At 37.8% G+C, this 13,619-nt stretch overlaps 1 protein-coding gene across 4 annotated transcripts in view; it reads left to right on the top strand.

Moving 5' to 3' along the window:
* The window catches only part of VCL (vinculin), a 111,997-nt gene that overhangs the window by 31,632 nt on the left and 66,746 nt on the right, over positions 1 to 13,619 (top strand). For all 4 annotated transcript variants that reach the window (XM_052639390.1, XM_052639388.1, XM_052639389.1 and 1 more), the window contains exon 2: positions 11,454 to 11,524. In XM_052639390.1, the coding sequence (XP_052495350.1) occupies positions 11,454 to 11,524 (71 nt within the window). The remainder of the gene's footprint in view (positions 1 to 11,453; positions 11,525 to 13,619) is intronic.

Genomic DNA, 13,619 nt, shown 5'->3' with positions numbered 1-13,619 from the left:
TGGGCTACAGTCCACGGGGTGACAAAGAATAGGACATGTTGTTGTTCTGGTGTCATATCAGCTTTTTCATTTTGTTAGTGACTCAACAACAACAACAACCTATCAAAATGGCTGTTCCAAATAATAGATTGATCAGCCTCATACTGAGCCAAACTCATAGGCAGATGAATGCATATTCCCTTGTCTGGTCACAATCAATAGGTCCGTCAGTTGACCTCATACCTTGGCTCGGCCCACTGTCACCTTAACTGTAAGTTAGTGTTACGTTTTCATTATTTGTTTCTTCTTGTCTGAATACGTTAGCAACTTCTGTTGATTACCATCTCCCTGCCACCATTTTAATATAATGCTCTATAGTTACCACTTGTACAGTACAAATCACTAACACAAGTCCAACTTGCTGTGTTTTGTCTTCCAGTTTTCTTACACTTAGTCTTGCTAAGGGAGACATCTACATTAACATACTTTTTAGTCTGGGAAGTGACTTGAATCAGCCAAGCTTTTTTTTTTTTTTTTTTTTTGCTAAAAAGAAACCATATCTCTGTATTATTGAACCAAATTGAGATAGATAGTGATAAAAGAGTATAAGAACAGCTGAAGACAAAAGGCTTCTTGCAAATAACTTGGAACTAAAGTCACAGAGTGAACAAAAGATATTTAAATTAACTAGGGAACAAAGTAAGAGCTCTTCAAAAGAAACAAGGCTTCCTGCCAAGCCCTTAAAAATGCCCCCAGGTCTTTTACTCATTCACTACCATTATTTCAGTTTATATGTCTAAGAATGCTTTATTTCTTATCTCATTCTCTTTCACCACCTAGCAGACACATAGTTGGCACTTACTGCCTATTCATTGAATGAAGTGGAATTGGGCCTCAAGAGTTAGAATCCGTTCTCTGAAGAAGAAAATAAAAGAAATTATTTTAGCATTGAATAGAACCAAAAAAATCTGTGTTTAAGCAAAGGAATGCAGTTTGGAAGCCCTAAAATGTATTTACTGTAAAGCTGGATTACTTTGAAAGGGTTGTTGTTGAATGCTAACCTGAAAAACCTGCTCAGGATTTAAGACTATAATATAAAACTAAGACCTTATATGTCATTCTTTTTTATTCATTTTGAAAAAATACCTTACCATACAGGTCTTTTTTTTCCAGAGGGAATAAGGCTTATTTTAAGGTTAAAAAAATCAGGCATCTACTTTAGGCATCTCACAGTCATAAAACATACAGATAAAACGTGTAGGAAATGAGAGCTTTTACATTTTGTATTTATTAATCGTTTTATACCTTCTCTTGCTCACCAAAAGAATTTGAGGTAGAAAATGAGATTGTAAGGTAGAGAAAAAAGTTTTTCTACATCAGAGAGCTAAAAGAGAGTTTGGTCAACACACAGTAGACAAGTAGGGAGACCCTTAAAGAGATCATGTAGTATGGAAGAAATAATTGAGTAATGTAATGATTTATTTGAGGTCACATAGTCATTTATTTGCCGCAGGGAATGGTAATCCAGTATTCTTGCCTGGGAAAAGCTGTAACTAGTAATCAAATCACCAAATTCCCACACATGTGCTCTTAACATGTATGTAGCAAACATTTGACATAATTAGTCAAGAATTTTGATGACCTGGTACTGTACAGGTTCAAGAAGCATTTGTCAAGATTACCAATGACCCTCCTGTTTGCTCAGTTGTAGCCTGTATTAGGAAATCATACGCTTCCCCATATTAATGTTGATCTCCAGGAATAATGTTTTCCTACAAGCCGTGAAGATTCTTGCTAGTTAACAAAGGGCATTTTGTGAATCCCTTTCTGAATTGTTCTGTTCTTTTTATGGCTCCTGTAGAAACTATTTCTGTTTTGATAGGGTGGGGAGAGAGAAGGAAAGTGTTATCTCCTGGTTGATGGCTTAAAAACAGGAAGTTTTGTCTCTGGCTCTCCTCTGAAGACTTTGTCAGCTGTTGACACATAGGAGATGCCTTTCTGGTCCTGCATATCTTTAGAAACTGGCTTCTTTGAAGTTCTGACTTGATATTTGATAAAGTGATGGAACACCGAATTGAAAAGATCCAGATCTAGTACAAAGGATGACAGCCTTCGAATACATGGGCAGGTTAAGTTACATAATCCTCTCTGCCTTCACTTTGGCATACAAAGTCCTTCCTAGGCTGACTCCAGTTTGCCTTTCCAACTTCATTTCCTTTGCTGAAGCCACACCAGCCTGTTTTTCTTATCTAGTTACTAACTAACTGTGTGCTCAAACACTTCTGAGCCTTGACCTGTGCTCTTCTTTGTGCTTGGTCTGTCTGATCCCTCTCTCCTCCACCTGGCAACTGCGGTCTCTCCAGGCCCAGCTCGCTTCTTTTGTGAAGACACCAAGTAGCAAAGGCAAAAAGCAACATTCATCTACCAGATGTATGAAGAGTGAATTAAGGAAGCCTGGAGGCAGGAAGACCAGTTTAGGAAACAGTGCAAGTTCCATAGTCCTAAGTGGTCCAGTATGGTAGCTGCTAGCCACAGCTACCATAAATTCACATTAAATGAAAGAAGACAGTTTGAAGAGGTTACATGCCATGTGAGTCTAACTATATGATGTTCAGTTCAGTTCAGATCAGTCGCTCAGTCGTGTCTGACCCTTTGCGACCCCATGAATCGCAGCATGGCAGGCCTCCCTGTCCATCACCAACTCCCGGAGTTCACTCAGACTCACGTCCATCGAGTCCGTGATGCCATCCAGCCATCTCATCCTCTGTCATCCCCTTCTCCTCCTGCCCCCAATCCCTCCCAGCATATGATGTTCAGGAAAAGGCAAAACTGTAGAAACAGTAAAAAGGTCAGTGTTTTCCAGGGGTTTTGGATGGAGAGAGGGATGAAAAGGCAGAACACAGGATTTTTAGGGCAATACCCTGCTTGATACCATGATGATGGATACCTGTCAATATGCATGTGTCTAAATCCATAGAATGTGTAACACCAAGAGAGGAGTGTAATGTAAACTATGAATTTGGGGTGATTATGATGTGTCAGTGGTAGACTCATCTGTTTTAACAAATGTACCATTCTGGTGGGGGGTGTTGATAATAGGGGAGGCTATTGGTATGGGGGTGATAGAGGATGAGGTAGTTGGATGGTATCACCGACGCAATGGACATGAGTTTGGGTAGGCTCTGGGAGTTGGTGATGGACAGGGCTGCCTGGTGTGCTGCAATCCATGGGGTTGCAAATAGTCAGACATGACTAAGCGATTGAACTGAACTGAATTGGTATGGGGGCAGGGAGTGTATGGGAAATCTCTGTATCTTTTCCTTAATTTTGCTGTAAACCTAAAATGACTGTTTAAAAAATAGTCACATCTACCAATTCATCCCAGACGTAAAGCACTACCATGTGTAAAATAGATAGCTCCCTTTATAGCCTAGGGAGCTCAGCTTGGTGCTCTGCGATGACCTAGATGGGTGGGGTGGAGTGGGAGGGAGGTCCAAGTGGGAGTTATATGTATGTATACACAGGGCTGATTCACTTCATTGTACAACAGAAACTAATACAACAGTTTCAGTTCAGTCCTTCAGTTGTGTCCGACTCTTTGAGACCCCATGGACTGCGGCACGCCAGGCTTCCCTGTCCATCACTAACTCCCAGAGCTTGCTCAAACTTATGCCCATTGAATGGGTGATGCCATCCAACCATCTCATCCTCTGTCATCACCTTCTCATCCTGCCTTCAATCTTTCCCAGCATCAGGGTCTTTTCAAATGAGTCAGTTCTTCGCATCAGGTGGCCAAAGTATTGGAATTTCAGCTTCAGGATCAGTCCTTCATCCAATGAATATTCAGGACTGATGCCTTTAGGATTGACTCGTTTGATCTCTTTGCAGTCCAAGGGACTCTCAAGAGTCTTCTCCAACACCACAGTTCAAAAGCATCAATTCATTGGCGCTCAGCTTTCTTTATAGTCCAACTCTCACATCCATACATTATTACTGGAAAAACCATAGTTTTGACTAGATGGACCTCTGTTGGCAAAGTAATGTCTCCGCTTTTTAATATGCTGTCTAGGTTGGTCATAACTTTTCTTCCAAGGAGCAAGCATCTTTTCATTTCATGGCTGCAGTCACCATCTGCAGTGATTTTGGAGCCCAAGATAATAAAAGTCTTCACTGTTTCCATTATTTCCCCATCTATTTGCCATGAAGTGATGGGACTAGATGCCATAATCTTAGTTTTCTGAATGTTGAATTTTAAGCCAACTTTTTCACTCTCCTCTTTTACTTTCATCAAGAGGCTGTTTAGTTCTTCTTCACTTTCTGCCATAAGGGTTGTGTCATCTGAATATCTGAGGTTATTGGTTATTTCTCCTGGCAATCTTGATTCCAGCTTGTGTTTCATCCAGCCTGGCATTTCACATGAGGTACTCTGTGAAATGTACTCTGAGGTACTCTTATATCTGCATATAAGTTAAATAAGCAGGGTGATAATATACAGCCTTGATGTACTCCTTTCCCAGTTTGGAACAAAACATTGTAAAGCAATTATATTCCAATGAAAAAGTCTTAATAAAAAAGGTTAAATTTAATGAAAGTGAAATAAAATAATAATTCAGTTCCTAACTTACACTAGCCATATTTCAAGTGCTCAGTAGCCACACTTGGTTAATGGCTGCTGTGTTGAGTGGCACAAATTAAATAGAACATAAATAGAGCATTTCCATCATAACGGAAAGTTCTATTGGACAGCATTGCCAAAAATCAATTCCCCAAGTAGAAATGGCATTCTACATAAACATGTTTTATGTGTACCTTAAAAATAGGACCATTCATTGTATGTAACCTAATTATAAGCTGAGTGTATTGAAGATGAGAGCAATTGTGGATACTATCACTGCGGTTATGAATGCAGCTTAAAATAATCAGATTTAGTACCCATCACTTAAGTACTTAAAAATAGCTTTTAAATAAGTAGCCCTTGAGTATGTTTATATTGTCTATTTCTCTTCTTCATTTACCTTTTTCTTTACAAAAGAGACAAAATATTTTAATAGAATTCATTAAAAAATAATTTTTTTATTTGGCTTTGCCAGGTCTTAGTTGCAGCCTGTGTGATTTCTGTCTTCACTGAAGCATGTGGATTCTTTAGCTGTGGCATGTGGGACCTAGTTCCCTGACCAGGGACTGAACTCAGGCCACCTGCATCGGGAGCTCAGAGTCTTAGCCACTGGACCACCAAAGAAGTCCCAATAGAATTCATTCGTTAGTAATGACCTCTACTGGGGTCAGAATACTTGCTATTTGAAAAGCTATTTCATTATTTTGCCTGGTGTATTCATGACTGTTTTATCTTTTTATCTTAAATCTTTGCTATATATCCGCCTTCTGGCATTGCTGCCTTTGGAGACATTTTACTTAATTGACCTACATGTCATTTCAAATTTTTTTTTCTCTCAGTCCACTCCCTAACCCCTACTTCACCCGTTCCAAGAGCAAGTCCCATTAACTCTCCAAGAAAATGAATTCTCCATTTCTACTTTCATGTCTTGTTTTAAGTCACTGCTATCATTCCTCTGGATGACTACAGTAGCCTCCTAACTGGTCATTCTGCTTCCTCTTGCCTGCAAAGATCGCTTTTCCTTATAACAGGCAAAATGACCTTAAAAAAAAAAAATCAGGACTTCCCTGGTTGCCCAGTGGATAAGAATCCACCTGCCAGTTCAGGAGACACAGGTTTGATCCCTGGATTGGGAAGATTCCACCCAGTGCAGCCAAAATTTAAAAAAGAAATCAGATCAAGTCAGTCTCTTGTTTAGCTCTCCTGCTTCTTGTTATACTTAGAAGATTCCAAATATCTTAACCTGACCTTGAAAAGCTGTTTGTGATCTAACCCTCTTGCTTTCTTCTGAAAACCCAGCCTTATCACCACACCCCTCCTCACTGAGCTTTAGCCACTCTGGCCTGTTTAGGGCTCTTTGGGTATACCCAAACTTTCCTGCGTTGGGTCTTTTTCTTGCTTCCCTCTCTGGATTATTCTTTCCCAGCTCCTGCATGAGTAGCTTTTCTTCAGCTTCAGAGTCTCAGCTCCAATGTTACTTCTTTGTCCTCTCTGTGGCTCCCAGCTACCCACTCCAGTATTCTTGCCTGGAGAATTCCATGGACAGAAGAACCTGGTAGACTGTAGTCCATGGGGTTGCAAAAAGTTGGACACAACTGAGCTACTAACATTTTCACTTTATACTTTCTTTCTCTTTTCACTCCAACCACATACTCCTTATAGCATCATCTTTACTAATACCTGGCATGATTTCTTTTGTTGTTGTTTATTTATGTGTTTACTTTTGTGCTATCTCTGTCTACTCCCACTAGGATATAACTTCCATGAGGGCAGGAAACTTTATTTTTACTTCCTCTTTGTGTAAAGTACCTAGACAGTGACTGCACATGCAGTTGCATTCAGTAAATGTTAATAATGCTCAGTAACTGAATACTTTCTAAAGGAGATATAAGAGGAACTCCCCCCATTCCCCCAGTTCGCTCACTCTTTCTCTGCTCTTGCCTCTCTGGCTCTCGCTCTGTATGTGTACACATGGTGTATAAGATAAAAGGGATTGCCATTTATCTAAGTGTGAGTATCTTTCTAAGCCCTTTATGCTTAGAATGAACTAGTGACTTTTTTGCTGAACTTCATCTTTTCCTTCTTGAAGTCATGGCCTACAGCTTTTTGAATGGCTAAGTTTTGTTGGAAACTCTGGTGAACAATACATCTGGAAATATTCTGTCATGTTTTGATCTGAGAAACTCTAGAGAACTAGCTGCTGATCTGAAAGGCTTTTATTATGGTACAGACTGTCTATTGTCTACAAAAGCACTGGCTATTACACAGTGGTATATGTGTCTTTCTTTTTTCTGAGCTATTAATATGAGAGAAAAAACTTGTATTCATTAACTCATGCCTGACTGGTAATTCTTGAGAATTATTTATTATTTATTTTAGCTTCTTTACTGTGCATTTGGGATTTTTTTAAACTAGTTTTTCTTCTTTAAACTCAATAAAAAGTTAAATAATATGATTGAGAAAATTTCCATCTGGGTTTTAAAAATTTCATAAATTTCTGCATTGAAATCTGGTTTGTATTTTGTGATTTAACATTCCTAAATAATTTTATATTGATAATAGGGTAAATTTCACTACCCCTTATATCAAAGTTTGCTTCTTCTATATTATAATATGATATAGTTAAAGAATAATTGACATCCAAGCCCTACATAGGAACGATTTTGAAGAGAGGGTAAGTATACATATCATTTGTAGTATAGTAAATACATGTACAGATACACACAATCTGGTTAATGTGACAGTATTTTAAATTAAAAAAAAATTTTTAACCATTACTTTTTGGAAAGATTTTGGTATAAAATGACAGATAATTACTAAAATCATTTGATAGGAAATAACTGCACCTAAGTAACCCAGAGTAATATGTTAATATTACTTTTTAAAAAATAAAAATTTTATATTCACATTTCAGAAAATTAGAAGACAGAGCATACAGATACAGATTCACTCAAAATTTTGCAAGCATTAATAAACACATTTTGTTTTATATTCTTTCAGGGTTTTGGCCTTATGATAGTGATTTTGTGGTTTGTTTTAATCATAGTGTACTTATGATTTTTTATTTATCCTTTTGAATGAATTATAACATAATAAACATTTTCCCATAGTGCTGAGTCTTTATAAATTGTTTTAATGGCTGCATAGTACTAAGGCTAAAGATATATCTTAATTTAATTAACTGTTCCGCATTGTTGGATAATTTTTTTTGAAATGTTTTTACTTTTTTAACTAGCATGATAGTGAATATTTTTAGAAATATTGTGATTACCACACTTGGTATTATTGCTTATAGGGTATATTCTCATAACTGAAATTCTTAGATAGGACAGATTCGTTTCTTAACACATATTCAGTTCAGTTCAGTTGCTCAGCTGTGTCTGACTCTTTGCGACCCCATGAATTGCAGCACACCAGGCCTCCCTGTCCATCACCAACTCCTGGAGTTTACCCGAACTCCTGTCCATTGAGTTGGTGATGCCATACAGCCATCTCATCCTCTGTCGTCCCCTTCTCCTCCTGCTCCCAATTCCTCCCAGCATCAGGGTCTTTTCCAATGAGTGAACTCTTTGCATGAGGTGGCCAAAGTGTTGGAGTTTCAGCTTCAGCATCAGTCCTTCCATTGAACACGCAGGACTGATCTCCTTTAGGATGGACTGGTTGGATCTCCTTGCAGTCCAAGGGACTCTCAAGAGTCTTCTCCAACACCACAGTTCAAAAACATCAATTCTTCGGTGCTCAGCTTTCTTCACAGTCCAACTCTCACATCCATACATGAGCACAGGAAAAACCATAGCCTTGACTAGATGGACCTTTGTTGGCAAAGTAATGTCTCTGCTTTTGAATATGCTATCTAGGTTGGTCATAACTTTCCTTCCAAGGAGTAAGCATCTTTTAATTTCATGGCTGCAGTCACCATCTGCAGTGATTTTGGAGCCCCCCAAAATAAAGTCTGACACTGTTTCCACTGTTTCCCCATCTATTTCCCAGGAAGTGATGGGACCAGATGCCATGATCTTCATTTTCTGAATGTTGAGCTTTAAGCCAACTTTTCACTCTCCTCTTTCACTTTCATCCAGAAGCTTGTTAGTTGCTTTTCACTTTCTGCCATAAGGGTGGTGTCATCTGCATATCTGAGGTTATTGATATTTCTCCTGGCAATCTTAATTCCAGCTTGTGCTTCCTCCAGCCCAGCATTTCTCATGATGTACTCTGCATATAAGTTAAATAAGCAGGGTGATAATATACAGCCTTGACGTACTCCTTTTCCTATTTGGAACCAGTCTGTTGTTCCATGTCCAGTTCTAATTGTTGCTTCCTGACCTGCATATAGGTTTCTCAAGAGGCAGGCCAGGTGGTCTGATATTCCCATCTCTTTCAGAATTTTCCACAGTTTATTGTGATCCACACAGTCAAAGGCTTTGGCATAGTCAATCAAGCAGAAATAGATGTTTTTCTGGAACTCTCTTGCTTTTTCCATGATCCAGCGGATGTTGGCAATTTGATCTCTGGTTCCTCTGCCTTTTCGAAAACCAGCTTGAACATCAGGAAGTTCATGGTTCACATATTGCTGAAGCCTGGCTTGGAGAATTTTGAGCATTACTTTACTAGCGTGTGAGATGAGTGCAACTGTGCAGTAGTTTGAGCATTCTTTGGCATTGCGTTTCTTTGGGATTGGAATGAAAACTGACCTTTTCCAGTCCTGTGGCCACTGCTGAGTTTTCCGAATTTGCTGGCATATTGAGTGTAGCACTTTCATAGCATCATCTTTCAGGATTTGAAATAACGCAACTGGAATTGCATAACTTCCACTAGCTTTGTTCGTAGTGATGCTTCCTAAGGCCCACTTGACTTCACATTCCAGGATGTCTGGCTCTAGGTGAGTGATCACACCATCGTGATTATCTGGGTCGTGAAGATCTTTTCAGTACAATTCTTCTGTGTGTTCTTGCCACCTCTTCTTAATATCTTCTGCTTCTGTTAGGTCCATTCCATTTCTGTCCTTTATCAAGCCAATCTTTGCATGAAATGTTCCCTTGGTATCTCTAATTTTCTTGAAAAGATCTCTAGTCTTTCCCATTCTGTTCTTTTCCTCTATTTCTTTGCATTGATCACTGAGGAAGGCTTTCTTATCTCTCCTTGCTATTCTTTGGAACTCTGCTTTCAAATGGGAATATCTTTCCTTTTCTCCTTTGCTTTTCACTTAACACATGTTAGCAAATGCTTTTCCAAAGAGAATGTACCAGTTTACATTGCCACTAGCAAGGGGTAAAACTGTCTATTCTATTACAGCCTGTAGCATTATATATGATTTCAAGTTGCTCTATGACTGTGTGGGTCACAACAAACTGTGGAAAATTCTTTAAGAGATGGGAATACCAGACCACCTGACCTGCCGCCTGAGAAATCTGTATGCAGGTCAAGAAGCAACACTTAGAACTGGACATGGAACAACAGACTGGTTCCAAATCTGGAAAGGAGTACATCAAAGCTGTTTTTGTCACCGTGCTTATTTAACTTATATGCAGAGTACCTCATGTGAAATGCCAGGCTGGATGAAGCACAAGCTGAAATCAAGATTGTCAGGAGAAATATCAATAATATCTGATATGCAAATGACACCACCCTTATCGCAGAAAGCGAAGAAGAACTGAAGAGCCTTTAATAAGAGTGAAACAGGAGAGTGAAAAGTTGACTTAAAACTCAACATTCAGAAAACGAAGTACCATCGTTTCATGGCAAATAGATGGGGAAACAATGGAAATAGTGACAGATTTTATTTTCTTGGGCTCCAAAATCACTGCAGATGGTGACTGCAGCCATGAAATCAAAAGACGCTTCGTCTTTGAAAGAAAAGCTATGATCAACCTAGACAGCATATTAAAATGCAGAGGCATTACTTTACCAAGAAAGGTTCCAGTAGTCAAAGCTATGGTTTTTCCAGTAGTCATGTGTGAATGTGAGAGTTGGACTATAACAAAAGCTGAGCACCAAAGAATTGATGCTTTCGAACTGTGGTGTTGGAGAACTCTTGAGAGTCCCTTGGATTGCAAGGAGATCAAACCAGTCAATCCCAAATGTTCAATGGAAGGACTGATGCTGAAGCTGAAACTCTAGTACTTTGGCCCCCGATGGGAAGAACTGACTCCTTGAAAAAGACCCTGATGCTGGGGAAGATTGAAAGTGCGAGAAGGGAACGATAGAGGATGAGAAGGTTGGATGGCATCACCGACTTGATGGACATGAGTTTGAGTAAGCTCTGGGAGTTGGTGATGGACAGGGAAGCCTGGTGTGCTGCAGTCCATGGGCTTGCAAAGAGTCAGACATGACTGAGCGACTGAACTGATGATTAGGGAAAATATCATGTTGATTACTAGTTAAGCTGTGTATTTTCATGTATTTGGTTCTAGTTTCAGAGTTATAATTGCTTTATATATTTTCCCAGTTCCAGTAATGTCAATTATTTTCTGAATAGACATTTTAACCTACCTAACTGGATTCATGTACTTCATGTAGTCTTTCAGAGATGTGGCAGTTTATGATTAAACATAAATAAGTACACGCATACATATTCTCAATGATGAATTTGTTTATTTCACTCAGTGTGCTCAATGATCCCTTCAAAGTAATTACTCTAGAGAAGGGGTTATATTTTATGTTTGCACTCCATATTGTTATCCAACTGTATTATGGAAGGAAATATAGGAGCAATCCTGATAATTAAAAAAGAAAACTAGAAATTATCTTTGAATCCAGAAGCTTAAATGATAGATTGTTTGTGATATTTCCCATATGTTTAAGTAATAGTTTTAAAAGTCTGAGAATTTATAATTGAATTGTGAATCTTTTTTCCCTGTAGGTTGGAAAAGAGACTGTTCAAACCACTGAGGATCAGATTTTGAAGAGAGATATGCCACCAGCATTTATTAAGTAAGCAATTAAACATTCTTCTATTGCTAAGCAGAATAGTCTTTTTGTTAGAAAAGGAAAAATAGTGATCATAGAAGGAAATTTTAAAATATATAAAGCTCTGTTTATAGTTGAAATTTCAGCTTTTCATTTTTCAACACTCAAGTTTTCTATTCTTGATTTTATTCATTGGTGTTAAACATTTTTGACATAATTTTTAATCAAACTATGACTTCTGAATTTTGTTTTTCAGAGTGGAAATGATTTAGAAACATTCTGATCTTAGCATGCATGAGTCTGGATTATGTACTAAGTACTTTTTCTCAGCAATAACAGTAGATAAAAACTTAAAAAAATATTGTAACATATTTCAGCATTTTAAATTTAAATTTCTAAGCATTTTGACCCATCCTATGTAAAGTAAGCAGAGTTACTAACTTTTGATTAGTTAAAGCTTCTTGTCAAGTCCTAAGTAAAAGTAAAGGCTGATGCATAAGACAAAAAAAAAAAAAAAGAACCTCTACAAGTCATTAAGAATAACATGACCATTCTGTTAAAAAAACTAAAGAGGCAAAGAATTTGAATAGGCAATTGAAAGGAGAGGAAATCCAAATAGCCAGTAAACCTGTGAGAAAGTGCTCTATGTCATTAGCCACCAGAGAAGTAGAAATTGTTCTATTATAAACTCCTAAATTAAGAAGTCTGATGTTGTCAGTTGTTGGTGTGGATGTGGAGTAACTGGAACACCCATATGCTGTTGTTGGGAATGTAAATTGGTACAACCACTTTGAGAAACAGTGTGTCATTAGTAAAGTAGAAGATAGGCAGTTTCACTGTCTCCCAATATGTTCCCTAAAGAAACTTATACCCTTGTACACTAGGATCTGTATACAAGAATACTGATATCAACATTGTTCATGATATCATTTGTCTACCTACATTGGAATGGATAAAAACAATCATGGTATAATCATCAGTTGAATATTGGTAGTAAAAAGGAAGGAGAATATCTCATTTTAAAATGGTCAATTTTATGAATTAAAAAAAAATGAATCTCAAAAATAATTAGGGAAGTGAATGATAGAGATATATAGGTTGTTGTTCAGTCGCTAAGTCCTGTCCGACTTTTGGCGACCTCATGAACTGCAGCATGGCAGGCTTCCCTGTCCTTCATGTCTTCCAGAGTTTGCTCAAATTCATGTCCGTTGCGTTGGTGATGCTATCTAACCATCTCATTCATCATATGTAGGTAGATTCCATTATTTAAAGTTCAAAACCATGTAGAAATTAATTGTGTTGTTTAAGGATGCCTGTAAGGTAAAAAGATAAAGGTGAACAAGGAAATAATGAACACAGAAGTCTGAATAGTAGTGTTTCGAGGATGAAAAAGGAGGGCTATATGAGGGAGAGGAATGCAGGGGCTTCTAAAGTGTTACTAATGTTCTATTTCTTGATTTAACTGTTCAGTTACATGAGTGGTTATTTTGTAATTATACATAGGCTTTTGCAGTTTTCAGTATCTATATGATATATCACAATTCAAAATAAAGCAAAAAGTGTTCCTTTATTTTTATCTTCCTTATGTTTTATTATTTTCATTGAACAGATGCAAAATTTTACCCATATTGGTGCCTTATTTCTAACTTACTTGAGTGGGTGCTTCTACAGAACCATGTTTTTGTTAATTCTGCAGAATGTTCATGTGTTAGGAAGTAAGGTACCAGAAGCATCTGTTTTTTGCAGTCTGTTTTGTGGGAACATCTTTTCAAACTTGCCTTCCTTGGACTTGGTGGCCTCCTAGGTTTCTTCCAGGTCTAACCAGTATAAGCCTACTTTATGTGCCATTTCATCATCATGGTAATAATTAAGAGTTCAATGCTGACAGTTAAATGTATTATAAGTAAACTTGCATTTACTTTATAATAAAAACACAACTCTAGCTAATACCCATTTATCCTTCACCCCTTGGAAGGTACAGAGCTTGGTGAGATAGTGTATAGGGAGATTCAGTATCTGGTAAGTTGGACTTGATGAACCTATAAAAAGTTCCTTTCAACCCTTCACATTCAAGTCTATGAATATCATTTGATTGGTAAATGAATTTCTTCAGGAAACT

The sequence above is a fragment of the Budorcas taxicolor genome, chromosome 5 (genome assembly GCF_023091745.1).
Source record: "Budorcas taxicolor isolate Tak-1 chromosome 5, Takin1.1, whole genome shotgun sequence".
In the NCBI taxonomy this organism is placed as follows: domain Eukaryota; kingdom Metazoa; phylum Chordata; class Mammalia; order Artiodactyla; family Bovidae; genus Budorcas; species Budorcas taxicolor.
Note: the sequence above shows the minus strand (reverse complement) of the source record. Positions and strands in the feature narration are given on the sequence as shown.